The following is a 16,769-nucleotide window of genomic DNA, read 5'->3' on the forward strand; positions in this document are numbered from 1 at the left end:
AAAAGTCTCACAGAGAAAAAAAATAAAAACAATAACTAGTCATTAGAAGATTTACGGTGGTTAAATAAAACAAAGGGACTTAATGAAAGACTACATTAAGAAATTAAACTAAACTGAATAAAGAAAATACAAAGACTGATGTAAAAGTCACCGTATGTCAGATCAAAGCTGGGTAAATATGAACTTTTGGAGGTCATGTCAACTTAAGGCAAACATTCAATATCTTTACTCCAAAACTCTATAAGATAAATTTGAGAATAGATCAGCCTGGAACAGCTGCTGCTCGCTGGGTAAACACCTCCAACCGGCAATGTAATCACTTGAGATTAGATACAGAGGTCTGAAAATACAAAGGTGTGTGATGAGTGTTCACACGCCTTCCTCTGCATCGGTACCAGATGCCCCCCTCCCTCAACATGTTAATAGGGCATGTTGAGGGAGGGGGCCGCCCTGACACATTAGAGCGCCGTGTTATCAGAGCCCAGCCAGGAAACCCAGATGGGGATCAGCCATGAGGCTAGTGAGGCCCGTCTCCTGACAAAACAGGGCAGACAGCGGGGTCACCAGAGAGTCTGATACCACACAAACCTCCAGATGGTGACAGAGGGCCCAATCAGCTGCTACCCAATAACTAAGAAAGTACCCTGCTCTCTACCACCTCCTCCTCCTCAGTCCTTCCCCCCCGTCTTCCACCTCCATCCCTCCCTCCTCTATGGAGAGAAAACAGAAGGTGCTGGGACTGCATCATTGCCTCCATCACTGTGATAATTTACACATCTATCTTGTCATATTCTCTCTTTTTTGCTTGCTATTGCAATCAATCTCACCATGCTTGGTCTGTGCAGCTGAGACATGCAAAGAAGTGCAGGTAGTTATTTTAAATGACAGATTTCTTTCTTTTTTTTTTTCTTAAGGTGGCATATTTCTCTGGTGTGGAAAAGCCTGGGGAAGTGCAGGGCGAATGGCACGAGGGGAACATCACTAAATCAGGTCATTTTTCTATCTCCTGAGTGCAGTGACCTGTGTGGAGGTGCAGTTGGCAGACTTAGAGAGATTGGAACTCTGTGGAGCCACAAGGTGAGGTGAAGATGCTGCGCACCCTGGGGTGGCCCTCATAGAGAGGAGACTGTGGAGGCCGAGCTGAGCTTCACCCCTTCGACGCGCTGTTCTCACCCTTGCCGGGTTTCTCTGACAAATGGGGGTCAGGACATGAAAGACGGGGTAAGGTAGTGGCCCTGCATTCCTGTGATATGGCCAAGGTGGAGGTATGGGCTGGGCAGCCGCGGTGCAGGGCTGATAGATGGATGACTCTCCTGGTGATGGATGTTCAACAACTCTTCACCGCTGCGACACAGGTGACCTAGTTAAAGAGGACATTTCTCCCGGTACTCTGGCTTCCAGAACCAAAGAATAATCAAACAGACAGAGGTTTGGCCAGTGAGGAGAGGCGATGAAACCGACTCCTTCTTAAGTTAAACTCAACAGCATTGTTAAGATGGAAAGCAGTCAACACATGAGCTGAGTGCCAGCTGAGTATTATGTCCTGCAGAGAAAGAGGTAGAGCGCTCTGCACACCCAGATTCCCTTACCTACGCCCACGCTGCACCGTGCTGACCTGCTGTAAACACAGGGCCACAAAAATGTATATTTCCTCCGGTGGCCTCCCACCTCACCATCCTTGACTACATCTGTTTTGTTTGATACACAAAAACCAGTGAAACTAGCTCCATTTGTCAAGCGCTGATTGTGGGCAGACAAACCGGCCTGTCTGCGCCCAGATAGCAAGCCCCACTGTTATTAATCACAATTACAGAGTGGGCCTCGTACACGGGAGCTGCATCAATATCCCCTCCTCTCCCCCCTGTCACCTCCCTGTGCTGCTCGGGGTGGCCAGGCCACCGTTTGGAGGTCAGTATACAGCCGGCGATAACGGCTGCATCATTTACCCCGGCCTGCCGCCTCCTTTTTATTAGCAATCTTTTAATTTTGAACCCGTCCCCGCCTTCAGGAAAAATTGTGATTTAATATCGCAGCTGATTCACTGCATACTGTTTTTGACAGGTGTGATGAATAGCCTGAAGTGATGTATGAAAACAGCGAGGCGGATGGCAATATAGATAAGGCAGCCATTTCGGTTAGCCCTGATGGGGCCCAGAGAGTTGTTTCGCCCCCCTCCCCTGCTCACGTTTCATTTGGTCACTTGTGAAATGAACAAATAGCCGAGTCAGTCATTCATCTGAGCTGCAGGAACATATTTTGGACACGTGAAGGAACCAATGAAAGATTTCTGACCAAATGCACATTTACAGCACGACTGGCTGCCTGCTCGCTAGCACGGAAGAGCACACCGGGAAAGCTCGCCATGCTGCCGCTGCCACTCACAACAACCTCTTTTCATAAATTACAATTTAGGGGAAGGTGCAAATATAAATGCTCATGCTATGAAACAGTCATCCAACTCAGGCTGCTGGCTGTGAATAATGTGCACCTGCTTTCAGCAGTACTCACAACATGCTTACAAAAACAGACTTTTTAGTATGAAATTCTTTGAGTTCAATACCTCCATGGTGATGTGACAAGCTTCCTCCATTGGCAAGGATTTCTTCTCTAGCTGCATGCTGGGAAACAAAAAATGAAACCATATATCATATAAATATCATATAATACTATATTCTGACATTCATTCTGCGGGGTGCTGGAAAGTCAACATATCATTACATCAGATGTAATAACAGGACAGGAGCATGGCATAATGCTGGAAAGTGGACTTACCTCCACTTGTTCATACACATGTACTGGATCACTGAGTCCCCTGTAGTTGAAGGCAAAGTAAAAGTAGACACAGGCACCAGCGTCGTACGTCTGAGTCACCCTGTAAAAAACACACATAAGTCATGTTTAAGGAAACAGAAAAGATTCCTTGATGCTTCTCTGGAAAAATCTAATTTACATGAACCCAAAGCGCAGTGTTTTGTAAAGGGGTTCCATTTTCATACAATAAGTGCATTTTTTCCCTCATAATTGGAAAACAAAGTGAAGTGGGAGGTTTGGCTTTCCACAGTGAACCCCTGACCTCAATTCCATTCATTGTTTCCAGAAAGCGGAGGCAGAGTGGAAGCACTGTCACCTTTAATAACATAACATTATCGCACATTAAATGGCCATCAAACACTTTTACTGAATCATCTAAGCCACATTTGTTCTGCAGGTAAGAGAATGACTCAACTGTCACTTTGATGTGGAGCAGAAAATTGATCAGTTTTGTTGTTTTACAAAAAACAAACTCTCCCCACTGTTCATGTAGCTGCTTCTAAATAAAATACAGGTTGAATTCAGGCGTTTTCTCTTGAAGAACATGCGTAATAATCTTTTTGTTGAGAATAAAATGTTCTCTCTCTGGCCTTGTTCCCTGTGGAGGAGCAGGGTGCAGAGCCCTTGTTCATTTGACATGGCCCATCACCTGGCACACTGACTGTTCTAGAGGTTAAATGGACAAATCAATCATGTGACAGACTGCAGCCGGGAAATGAATGGCTGTAGCATAATCAGGCTGAGGACTAATCGGTCCTCAACCAGCTCGCCGTCTGTCAGATTGTCCGTCCGTCTGTCTGTGTGGCTCTTGCTAACTCACTGGGGGTCGGGGGCAGGACTGAGTATGCAATCTCAATACTTTGCAAAAAAAAAAAAAAAAAAGTATTTCCTGTAGATCCAAAGACTTATATATCTTATTCCTCTGTGCCATAGACATCCATGGTTTTCCAAAAACACATCAGTGAGCCACACTGATTTACGTCTTCAGTATGAGCGAACAGGCTGAGTGCCACAGACAGGAAAGAGAAGTCTGTGAGTATCAAAAGACAGACAAACACATTGTGGGTTTTGGTCTTTTCATGGGATTTGTTGACATTAAGAAAAATAAAGGATTAACACCGGCCATGTCCCTTTACAATATCTAAGAACATTAGCTTCTTTTGCTGAATGAGAAAAAAGGGTTTTGAAGAAAAACATATTTTTATGAGAGCTGAAACAATCGATCCATTTACCAAAAAAAAAAAGAATCAAGAAAAACAATAATGCAAAAAGGCTGAACATTTCTTTCATTTTTGCTTCTTAAATGTGATAATTTGCTGCTTTCCTCAATTTTTATATCAAAGCAAATTGAAAATTTGGGGTTTTGAACTGTTGGTCAGACAAAATGTGCAATCTGAAGAGTAGAGATTTTCTAACTATTTTATGACACTGAATGATTAATTGATCAATTGGAAAAAATAATTGATACAAGGGAAATAATTATAAGTTGCAGTACTAGTTTGTATTATTTAAAGACAGTTGATATAAAATAGTTATTTTGGTGTTGGTATGGAAAATAAGAGATTGTATCTGCACTGGTATCCATTGTGAGATCCAATGAATATTATGAGTGTGTGCTCTACCTTCAGGCTCAAACTCATGTTTTCAAACAATACCTGCATGTGGATAACGGTGGAAACTGCACTCCTTTCTCTTTACACTCTCGAACGATGCGCGCCTTTACATTCCGGCAAATGTCCAACACCCTGGAAATAAAGTAAATGTGAGATTGAAAAACTCAAGTCTGGACCAGACAAAACAGAAACAAAATTAGACTTCGTAATGTCACGCATTGCTCATGAAAGGTTTTAAACGTGCAGTCCAAACTGATGTTTGTGCTTTTAAAACATGATTGTCACCTGTGGGGGGTGGGAGGGATCAGGTGCAAAATTATAAAAATTTGGAAAAAGATCACAAGGCCTTGAAAAAGGAGGAGGCGAGACAGACTAACATGATGGCCATTGTGGTGTGGAAATGGCTGCCAGCCCTAAGCATGTGCAGCCGTGTGTGGAGTGTGGAGGATGGGGAGGAGGATGGGTAATGAGCCAGGCACATATGCTCGCCTCAGTGCCTGATCTCTTGGTCTCTCCCGTCAGGCATGTTACACGACATGGAGCTGAGTGTGTTCCTGTTTGTTGTGTGTGTGTTAAAAAAAAAAAAAAAAAAAAGATGATGAAAACATGTAGAAAATGCAGAACACACCACATGTGGATGTGAGATGAATCTGTGCCTCACATTACATTTCCCCCACACCGAACACACACATGGATCTCTCCTCTGTCTGTGTGTGTGTGTGTGTGTGTGTGTGTGTGTGTGTGTGTGTGTGCGCATATATATCAATAACGGTGGGTTTGTAGGCTGAGGAGGCAAAGCTTCCGCCAACGCAGAGCTGGGTAATAGGGGAGAGAAGGCAGGCATGAAGATGAACATCAAAGACAGAGGCAAAGACAAAATAAAAGAGAGGAGGGGAAACAGGAGCAGGAGGAAGACAGAGGACTCTCTCAGGACTGAATGTGTGGGAGGTGAGTAAAGAAAAATGTTAACCGCTATTTAAATTTAACAGGGGAAAGCCCACAGCTCATATAAGTGTATTTACCTGTCCCAAGGCACAGAGGTTTCAAAGGACTCCCCGATCACATAGTAGTCCATCCCCAAGTCCTGTGCAGGAGACAACATTAGCGTTAGAAGGCTGATAGGTGAATGGTCTATCAGTTATGTTTCCCTGCACATAAGAAACCAGGTTATATAGGTAATCAGACAACAGGTTTACTTGCGCTGTAGCAACCTAGTGTTGTGATATAAAGTTGTGTTTCTTTAGCTCTTTTGGTTTGAGGGTTTTTATGTTTCTTGAAGCATTTGAGGAACAGGCAACTTCTTCGTGACATATCAGTTTATAGCTAATTTCATAGCTCAAATGTGTGCGGCGTGTTGCTTAGATGGTTACATTTTGTGAGAGAGAACTAATTACTCTTTTCAAGCCAAACTTTCAAGCCATCATCTGTGCAGAAAGCCCGCCAGTTGTAGAAGTAAGAAAAGGTTGAAGACTGTGTATCTGTTCAGCTCTGGAACCTTAATTCAAGAAGCCACTTTGTGTCAGTTTCTTAAGACTTAAAGAAGCCTCTGACAAAATTGACCTAAGACAACTCTCTATTGTCATTCTGACTGCAGCCACTGTGCTGTCCTCATGACATAGATACCTCAGTGTTAGACACCCTGACAACAACTGTGACCAGATCAAATCAAAGACCTCCTGAGGTCACATTTTGCAGCCTTTCTGTGTTGCTCACTATCCTATCTGTTGTCAGACTGCGTCACCCCGCCGCCCCACCTGCCCATCAGCTCAGGCTGAAAAAAAGCCAAAGGAGTGACCCACCCGGAGGTAAGCGATGACGAAGGTCAACATGTAGCCCCTTTGCCCATTGTCCTCTCCAGCTGCCAGGCCCCTGGAAGCAGATAACAGGGTTAATATTTAACAGCTCTTTTCTTCTAGCTTTGTTGGTCTGACCGCTCCCCCTCACAACAGCTGCCTGGGAGCCTGTCAATCCAACAACGTACAGATCAATGAAGCTATGCTCTGTGCATCGCCACAGGTCAGCCACACATCCATCACCTGCAGTGGGTAATCAGATTTTCATCTACCACCCAAACTAATCAGGCCAAGCTCATTAGAAAATCGCTATATTGATTTTCACCCTTCTTCCTGTTTCTAGACACCACAAGAAAATATTCCTTACAGAACCACACTAATCCATCACTGGCACTTGATCTGATGGGTGATCATGATTTATTTGAAATAATGCAATAAAGCAGAGGGTGTTGCATGTAACTGACAAGTTTCTTAAGATTTAATCGCTGGCTACTACCAGGACAGTGCTCGAGCGACCTGCAAATCTGGGCACTTTGCCAAACGGTAAGACAAACAGTTATACATAGTCAGGAAGAAATGGGTGATGTTGCCCAGTGAGGAGCACTGGGGATCCATGGTGTGTCCCTGTTGGACTGGTTTAGGTTACATTCAACAAGGTGATGGTTACAACAAGAGTAAACTGGTAACATTTGCATCAGTGCTTCTTTTTAAGCGAGTCAAATTTCATTTATATTTATATGCAAGGTATATTAACAATAAAACCTGTTCTGGAAGCAGATTGGTTTAAATTATTATTATGTCGCCATGTACCCAAGATTTATTAAGCTAGGATGAGAAAATCTTCTGGTAATAAGAAAGCAAAAGAAGAAATACAGGAAAAGTGCTAATTAGTAAAGTTGGAAAAAGAAAATAAGAAATGGTTCAATGACAGAAAAGTTGCATTCATGCATCATGAATAATAAACACAGGAAACTTCCCAGTTTCTAAAAATATAACCAAAAGAAATGATACCGGAGCTTTTAGAAAATAAAAATAACATTCACACATATCAGTCCTCTTGTTAGATAGCTGTGGCTAAATGGCTTCTATCTGTTAACGACACAAAGCATTTTTGAAACAGTGAACTCTGGACTGAAACAACATATTCAAAATTATGACTTCACGGCCATCAAAAATAAAAATCATTTTTGATCATTATAACCAGTTGAATGGCACAAAGGTTAACTTATTCTAGGATGAACCCATCTGTGATGCTTTTTAGGGGTGAGGGGTTTGAAAACAGGCTCAGGATTGAGAGGGAGAGAGTGTCCCTCTCTGGCTGACAGGTAACTGATTTCCACCAAAAGTCTTCATTGATCCATTTCATGATCAATCACAACAGCAAAGCACTTCCAGGCTGTGTCCCCTCGCCCTGTGCTGCCTGAGGGGAGCTGTGCCCCACTATCACCACCCACACCACACCTACTTTAACATAAAAGCTGGCCTGACAGGCGGACATCTACAGGTGATTCATCAATCCGAGACAAACTACTGAGTGGAAGACCAAATCTGAAGAGTGTAACTGTGCTTCTACATCCTTTCCACTGCTACAACACAATGGCTGGTTAAAAAAAGGTGCCATCAATGCCTCAGGCAGCTTCCTATCATGTTCAAAATCCTGCTAAATGGTGCTTTGTCATTTGTGTGGCCAGGATCTTTAAGTGATCTTTGCGAAGTGGGGTGTTCTGATACAGGAAGAAGTTGAGGCAATAAATACTTACCCAAATTTTGCAGCAATGTCATAAACTTGTTTCTCATGCTGCAGAACCTTCTCACGGTCTCCCTCGAACAGCAGGGTGGCCACACACAAGCGGTTGGGGTCGAACCCTTTGAACTGGTGATTAAAGAGTTGGATTCATTTTCCATGAACAAACACTCGCACCAAGCAAATGGTGATGTTTGCCTCTAATTATTATTATTTTTTTTACCTTGGTGATGTAAAATTTCTTCAACCCGTCCAAAAAAGATGTGAAAATTGAAGACACTTGAGGCTTCAGGGCATGACCTGTGAAAATATCAGATAAAAATCAGCTCCATTTATTCACAAAGACGGGAGCCTGAAAAACTGATAATATTTTTCACACGTTAGTCACACCCCGCTTCTGCTCGCATGCTTCAGTGTTCTGAGAGGGCAAGCGAGTCAGATTTATTTGGGGGTTTCAAACAAAAGGAGGAAAAACAAATGGTAACATTTGAATAACTTTACAACTGGCCAGTGGCTGCCAGCGACAGCGACTATAAATCAGAGGGTTTCCGAAGGGAAGTGGGGTTGACACAGCGATATCCGTCTTCCTCACCCACACTTTTTGATTTATTCCTGATCGGACGCACAAAAGCGCCCGTGGACAAGCGAAAATGAGGGGCTGGGGCCAATGGGATGGTTATCAATCACAGCGGGGAAGTCACGGGTGATGTCGCCGAGACTTAACAGTTCATTTATTTCCCTTCATGCTCAAGTCTCTTCATCACTTAGTGTCCTAATTGTTTCCATTCCAAAATTTGATTGCAGGTCTTTAGGTCTCTCACAGCTATCATACTCGTTAATTAAATACTGAACATCCAGAGAGAGAAAATTACACCTACACTGTGCATAATTTCACTTTTAACTCTCCCCTCCGTGGTTTGCTTGTTTTTTTTGCATATCAACACACCCTGCTACTTACTACAACATTCTCATTTTTCATCTTGTGTATCAAGACAGGCAGTGCTAAATTGTACTTGTAGTCCCAATCTGAAAAAGACCTGTGAATACATCAACTCTCCTTACTCAACAGCCAACATGATTAAAAGTGAGGACAAGCCACTAATAAGCCCAAGAAGGTATCACAGAGCCATGAGTTTTAGTTATTAGTGAAAAACCTGGTCGCTTCATCTTCCCTACTTAATGCTAAGAAGTGCCTACTCTGTGAAAAGTGGAAATATAGTGGAGATAATGAGATCCCTGGAGACTGGGGAACTTTACAGAGATCTCTGGCAACGGCAGATGTATTCCACTAGACCTTAAGAAACAACATCATAAAACTTCAATGTAACAACTACTTAATTTTGGCCAGGGTCATTTTTTATCTTTTTTTATCTGTGTGTGTGTGTGTGTGTGTGTGTGTGTGTAGCTATTCTGCTACAGAAATAATAATCAATTTACCAATTAAGTGCTGCAGAAGGTAAAATCATTGGATTCTGTGCCATTGCCATTCATTGTTCTTCTCTCAGAGGTATATAGTACATCAATGAAGCATCAACCCAATATTGAAAAAAAGATATACACTGTGAGGAACAATATTCAACTCTAAATAAATATGATTACTATTATACTGCTGGTTAAAAGCCTGCCATGTGCCACATGTCGCAAAGCTCTCTGATCAAAGCCAAAGGTTACATCAGAGCCTAAAAGGAAAGAACACTTCCTGAAAATGAAAGCCAGGTCAATTATAAAGCTTAGTTGCAGTGATATTCCGAGGCTGGGCTAAAATGTGAATGATGTAACAAAACTTACCAAATTTAAACTGCTCATTATCCATGAGTCGTATAGATGCTGGAGCACACCTCTGGAAAAAAAAAGTTGGTCTATATTATTTTGTTTGAATCACAGGTCCTGCAAATTGGCAGAATTATGTTAAATGAAAAAGAAAAAACTTCCAGATCATATCAGACTAAATTTAATCAATATTTATCAGTGTCAAAATTCAGTGCAACTGTTGGAGCTTTGGCTTTAAAGCCTTTGGTTTCTTGTATGTACAGTCTGTAGATGATGCATTTGATAAAAAGTTCCAACTGGCACAGTCAAGTTTTGATTTGCTTTATTTTGTTTTGGGATCATCACCCTGTGGTGCTTTGGTTGTAGGAGGAGAACGGAAAAAACAGCGAGGGGAAAAAGGATGAACTGCACTTGTGTGAATTTACTGATCAACTGAAGAGAAATATTGATGTTGGACATCACACAAAAACTGGGCTGGGTGTCTTTAAGCAACAGTGGAAAATACCGAACCCACCATGTTCTACTGGTGGACACAAACACTAAAAATATGCCTTTGCACTTGTAAGATGCTGTTAATATAAAGACAACATGTTCTGCAGGGTCTGGGCAATAAAGAGTCTCAACATCTGGTTACAGTATTTTTTTTATAATAGCTTCAATAGTGTTGAATTTAGTTAGTCTAGTTTGGACTAGTTATGTTTAAACATAAAGAATAAGTTGGTTTAAAAATACAATTTGATTTGTTTTTTTCTGATTTCTGTTGGCAGGACAGTTTTAAGTGAAGAGATCAAGTGAAGATTGGAAAGTGCTTACTTAGTACTTAGTACTTACTACTTACTTACTACTTAGTTTGGGCACAAACACTAAAAGCACTTAGTCTCATGCTGAGACAGGGGAAGAAAGCAGTGACTAACAAAGTGCAACATTTTAAAGGAAATATTAACACGTTACCTGTCTGGCAACTTCTCGAAGACAAGCAACTCCCTGCTCAAAATTAGGGAAAACAACCGAGCCATATTTCTGATACTCCGGCATGGGACGAATCTTCATCGTTACCTCAGTAACCACACCCAGGGTTCCTGTGGAAAATCATAGTGAGAGATTTTGAGTTGCACAAAAAGAAGTAAATCAGTTCCCACAATTTATATGACCTAACCCCCTCTTAGAGCGGAACTTAAGACCGTTTTACAGGGTTCTGGTACATGTCCCAAGGGTTTTTGGGTTGACCTTTGTATCACATTTCACCTGGTAGATCTGGTTTTCTACCACACACTGGGGGACAACTAAGATTTATCAGCTTAAGAGCACAAGGAAATAAAGCAGGGCTCTATCAAAGGCAGTGAGGCCAACAGCAGCACCACATATACAGGTACAAGGAAACCTCGGGCTGACCTTATGACCCTGAAAACTGTCAGTCGTAAGCTGCTGCCGCTGAAGGAGTCACATTGCATGTCTGAAAACCAGAGTGTCTACTCTCCCTCCCACAGCAAATGTGTCTGTGATTAATACTTGGGATATAAAAAAAAAAAAAGCTGTTCTCATACAAGTATCCAAGCTGACAGTGAGCTGTAACTAGGGAGTGCCGTTTGCCTTCCCTCCAATCTGTAACATTAATATTATTTATTATAAACCAAAAAAGTCTGTGTTTATATGTTGTGACACTATGTAGACCTTTTTTTTCTGACTTTCAAGAGAAAGATACAGGGCTTCAGATTTCCCTCTCTTAACTACAGCCAGTGTATGAAATTACATTGAGTGACAAGAAAAACAGGAAATCTGATGCAATCTCTGCAAAAGACGACATGAGAGCAACATGGACCAGATGTTGGCTTTGGCTTTCTATGGCTTTTTTAATTTAGGAAATGTTTGACACACACACAAAGTGCATGGTAAAAAACAAAAGTATTCTCTAGTTTCTGCCACAATAAATATCAGCAGCAGGAATCCTAGTAAGACATTCATCTTAATGAGATAATACGAATGTGTGTGCAATGTGTCATAACATCTAACCTAAGTATAATAACCACTTCCATTAAAAATGACAAATGTCTGGGAAGACATTGTGTGAATCATCATCATTTACAACAACAGACAACAATACAACATCACTAATAAGAGCATATAGAGCAAATAGAGCATTATAAAGAAATGGTAAGTCCTATGGGAACCTAGCTGAATGTTTTTCTTTCACTGGTGAAACTTTGTTTCATCTCAGCATGAGGAAGAGTTTACGGTTGGGTCCAGAAGTCTGAGACCACTTTCCCATCCTAATTCCCAACAACTTACTTGCTAGCCAGTCAATTATTTTGTGAATCCAGTTTTCATGTTACTGGACCAATTAATTTCACAATACCTTTGTTCTCAAACTGCATATTTGCAAACTGTATGATGTGCTAACACCGTGTTAGAGTCATTTAAGGTAGTGCTGGAACAACACGTTAACTGACAGAAAAGTAATGTTCGGCAATTTTGATTATCTTCAATTGTTTAAGTGGTTTATTGAACATAATGCCAGCTTCTTAAATGTGAGGATTTGCTGCTTTTTTCTGCTTTCTATCATTATAAATTAAGTATATTTGGAGTTTGTACTGTTGGTCAAACAAAACAACTTGTAATGGTCATTTAGGAGATTCAATTGGCTCAATGATTAATCAATTAATTGTAAAATGAATCAGAAAGCATAATTGTTAGTAACAGCTCTACTTTCATGTTTGTGAATTTTATCAGTGTAAACCAAAGCTTTTGACTTTGCCCAGCCTGAATGCTTTGTATCACTACATACAATGCCCATTTAGAGATGCATCTCCCCTGAACATAGCTGGTCCATTAGGAGGCTTCCTCAGCCTGTTATGGCTGTTAATGAGCCCTCTAATGTGACACTACAAGCCACACGCTGCTCCCTAGTGGTCCAGTGGAAAACATGTGACTCCATTAGGCTTTAGACAGGCCCCTCCCTACTGATAGTAGGCAGGAGGAGTCACTGAGGGAGCAAACGAGGAGGAGTCAGAGAAGCAGAGAGAGAGAGTCAGAGAGAGAGAGAGAGAGAGAGAGAGAGAGAGAGAGAGAGAGAGAGAGAGAGAGAGAGAGAGAGAGAGAGAGAGAGAGAGAGAGTGAGAGTGAGAGAGAGTGAGAGAGAGAGAGAGAGAGAGAGAGAGAGAGAGAGAGAGAGAGAGAGAGCGTGTGTGTGTGAGAGAGAGAGAAGCGAGAGCTAGGGAGGAGCTAGTGCAAAAGGGTAAAGGAGGGTGAGCAAGTGAGAAATAAAGGGAGGTAATAAGAACAGCAAGGTCAGAAAAACACTCTTCTCCTGGGGACGAATGCAATGCTAAGAAATGCTGGAGTGCAGCTTAAGCCATTTTTGCCATGACTGAAGCTATTAAACCAACCTCCTCTTACAGGATTAGTATTTGGCGAGAGGAACCATTCCCTATAAATTTTATAAATTATACATCTCTCTGCTTTTAACATCAAATGCTTTTGAACAAAAAAAAAACACTTTGGGGACAACACTGACCACTGTGAAGCCACCACTTAATAATGAAAAAACCGCCTCTGTCCATTAGTTTAGCACTGGTTGGCTTCACATAGCGACATTACATCCACAGTTGTGAGGGGTTTAAAGGACAAAGGAATTATCATTGATTATTCCAATCATCCTTTACACTGGTTGTAGCAGGGGTAAAGAAAATACTTTGCATTCAGGCTATTTCAAGGTCACAGAGATAAAGAGACCCGGTTGTTGTGCAGTGAATGAGAAATTCAAGGTTTCACAGTAATTTCTCATAAAATGGATGCATTCCACTTAGCATGCAGAGCATAGCTGAGGGTTTTAGAGTGGTGCTTTGTTGTTGTTGTGGTTCTTGTGGCCTACTGTCAGACTGCAGGATGGGATTTCTGGGGTGAGGAGATAGATAATTTTAATGAAACCGAGCGGTGGTGTGACCTCTTAGCTCTGGTGTTAGGCCTCCCAGAAGAACATGTACTCCCAGAGACGTGTGGTCCTGTCCCATCTCTATTTGTGCACCAATCCCATACGGCAAACTCCCCTTCAGATGGTTTACTCTGCATGCCACATAAAAGTGGTCTCAGACTCTTGGACCAGACTGTCTGTTGAATTGCACATTTTGGAGTTTTGGAGTTTTTGGAGCCATGGTACAAGCTATAAAATTTCTGTTTTTACAAATATTTAACTTTGAAAAGGTTTTTTCTTTTGACAAAGAGGCAAGTCTTCAGTTTTTACTTTAATGACAGAATTTGTTTTAAGGATGAAGAACCTAAAAAATACTGCAGTTATTTTGGAAATGTGGCTTTTACAGCTGAATGTTAACACTCTTCCTCACCCTCACTCTGATAAACGTACAGTATGTCTACCCTCTTAAAGTCTTAACATTATCTAAAGTCTTAATGTTCTGATGACTGTGATAATGTTTGAATTATTTCACATGCTTTTACACATAGAAATGTTCATGTGAAAGTTCCCTTTCATTTTTAGTTCATACATATCAGATCGGAAAACTCGAGGGGGCCGTAATTTAAACATCAGAGGGGAAGTGTTGACAGGAACCCTGATTTACAGTACTGTGTTCAGTGCTGTCACTGCCCTACAAATTTTCCTTTTGGAGAAGTAAGATTAAGGGAAACTACATGAACTCTATATAACCCCATGTACTTGCATGTGTTTACAATTTATGGCAAAGATTATTCAGGCATAAAGAATTCATAAGATCATTAACTGTATGCTGACTGAGTCATGCAGAGTAAAAATAAATCTGGCTGACTTCATATAAAATATTGCCAACATGACAAGTGTCAGCCAAAGCAGGAGGTCTGATTGTGATCAGTTTACACAGGTCTAGATTTAGTATCACAGAGTGGCTTATACTGTATAACCAGAACAGTCATGATGCAACTTTTTAAAATCTTTCATTTATGCAGATGTATTACTGGTAATTCAGCAATAAATAGCAAATTTTGATTTTGATCTTATCCTGGTGTGCTCATGGAACTGAAATCAGTTCTAAAGAGTACAAATGGAGACTTCTTCCATGATCCCAGCCCAGTCAGGGAGCAGATTGCTGAGCTTTGTAGGGCGAATATAAAGTTTGTATCCACAGCTGTTTAACATAACGATGCCAAGAGTCTCTGAACCTCCTCATTATGTAGGGGAAACCTGGCATATGGCAGTATTCTCTGTGGGCATTCACAAGGACAGGGCACCGCAGATGGGGTAGGGAGGACACTCGCTGGTTCCTAACTAACACCCCTCCAGATCACATCTTCACCAAAGCTGGTTAATGTGTAAGAACCCCACAGCATGAGAACCGTCCTGATGTTACTGTTTTATCACAAAGGTTTTTACAGACCCACAAACTCATGTTAACACACACGTGCCTATTTACCCACGTGCACTGAAATCACATAAGAAAGAAAGCAAACCTTCTGAGCCCATGATGAAGTGGTGAATATCTGGGCCCGTGGACATGCGTGGGCCCTGACAACTCTTTTCAATGACACCTCGAGGGGTCACCATCTTTACGTGGATGATCTATTCAGTCAAAAAAAAACAGCAACACAACAAACACTTTTTAAGAAATAAAAATATGCAAACATTAGTATACTTTTCTTTCACAGTTCAACAAATGTTGACAAAAAATATAATTTGGATATTGTGTGCCATGTATTTCAGTGCATTTCCAAACTGATACTGTGACCCATGCATTTCAGAGTTGAGGGTAAAGTCCAAAAAACTTTTGCTAATAATTTTCCTTTCTAATGACTGCACAGTAACTGCTATGTCCTGACTGTCATCCCTTGTTTGGAACAAACATGAGCAGGAAGATAAAGGTGAGAGTGGGCGGCTTACCAGGTCCTCAATGTTGCCGTAGATGTTCTTCTTCATGCCTGATGCTCTGGTTGCTACCCAGCCCCCCAGGGAGCTGAACTCCATGGAGTCAGGCTCGTGCCCTGTACAGTAGCCACTCTCATTAAGCTGCGAAAAAAAAAAGGAAAACACAAACAAACATACATTTGTTGTTGCAATTAAAACTGAGCCAAAAGTGTTTGGAAAACATTGATGTTGTAAACCCACAAGAATCTTTTAATAACATCCAAAAAGAATGAGCAAGCAAAGGGAAAAAAATAATTGCAGCTCTGCCACTGAATTTCACTGCTCTCATTATGCTGCAATGCTAAAACCCAGGGTTTATGGCATCATAGATTTTTACAACAGCCTAAAATAAACCAAGTGGAAAGAGCATGAAAAGACTAAGACGGGAGATCAATGCATTATTTGGACAGTGTCGAATTCCACTGCTTGACTGGAGCACTGATGTCATGTGAAAAATGACAGCTGCACATTTTCAGGGGACTTATTTAAACCTTTTTTTATTCAAATGACAATTACAGAATCTTCACCTCGGCATGTCTATGTAAATCTATGTCTTATACAAGCGTGATACGAGATTGCTGAGCATTCAGCTTCCACAGCCGCAAAAAGATCCTTTGAGCGACCCAGTAGCCCTCATCAGACGCACCATTCCTCGGGGTCATCAGGAACCCACACATTCTCAACAAGGCAGTCCAACCCCCGAAAAAGATTGCATTTATAGTCAGAACATTTAATAGTAATAATAATAAGGACCTTAAAGAACATCAACAACCCCCACCAGAAGCAATACAGGGGTAAAAATCAGGCCTTGTTTTATCACAGCACTCCCCTGGAAGGCAGTTTATAATGCAGACCCATCTGCTCCATCAAAATGGCCCCGTCTAAATGCAGAGGTGGAGTCTGCTTTAGATGCAGCTCACGCATTCCTCTACATCAAACACCCGCTCCTTTTCCATTTTTCTGAATTAGCTTGATGGTGCCATCTGCTCATGACCACCGCCTCACTCTCTAATCTCTCCCCTTCAGCACTCTGCTCCTGTCTCAAACGCCTTCCTAAACCCTGTTCGATCTTCTGAGCGAAAAGTACCAAGGTGACTGAGCATGGACAACCTGCATGTGAATGGTCACACAGCTTGACTGTTGGCACATTTTTA

General features: G+C 41.6%; 1 protein-coding gene across 1 annotated transcript in view; it reads right to left on the minus strand.

The window, feature by feature from the left end:
* agps (alkylglycerone phosphate synthase) overlaps positions 1-16,769 on the minus strand; it is a 30,671-nt gene that overhangs the window by 3,526 nt on the left and 10,376 nt on the right. Inside the window, exons 9-19 of the mRNA XM_056388849.1 lie at positions 15,592-15,717; positions 15,165-15,273; positions 10,683-10,810; positions 9,750-9,801; positions 8,185-8,261; positions 7,978-8,090; positions 6,224-6,293; positions 5,447-5,508; positions 4,467-4,556; positions 2,773-2,872; positions 2,561-2,618 (exon numbers count right to left, since the gene is read on the minus strand). Of these exons, the coding sequence (XP_056244824.1) occupies positions 2,561-2,618; positions 2,773-2,872; positions 4,467-4,556; positions 5,447-5,508; positions 6,224-6,293; positions 7,978-8,090; positions 8,185-8,261; positions 9,750-9,801; positions 10,683-10,810; positions 15,165-15,273; positions 15,592-15,717 (985 nt within the window). The remainder of the gene's footprint in view (positions 1-2,560; positions 2,619-2,772; positions 2,873-4,466; positions 4,557-5,446; positions 5,509-6,223; positions 6,294-7,977; positions 8,091-8,184; positions 8,262-9,749; positions 9,802-10,682; positions 10,811-15,164; positions 15,274-15,591; positions 15,718-16,769) is intronic.

This window comes from Seriola aureovittata, chromosome 11, assembly GCF_021018895.1.
Source record: "Seriola aureovittata isolate HTS-2021-v1 ecotype China chromosome 11, ASM2101889v1, whole genome shotgun sequence".
In the NCBI taxonomy this organism is placed as follows: Eukaryota; Metazoa; Chordata; class Actinopteri; order Carangiformes; family Carangidae; genus Seriola; species Seriola aureovittata.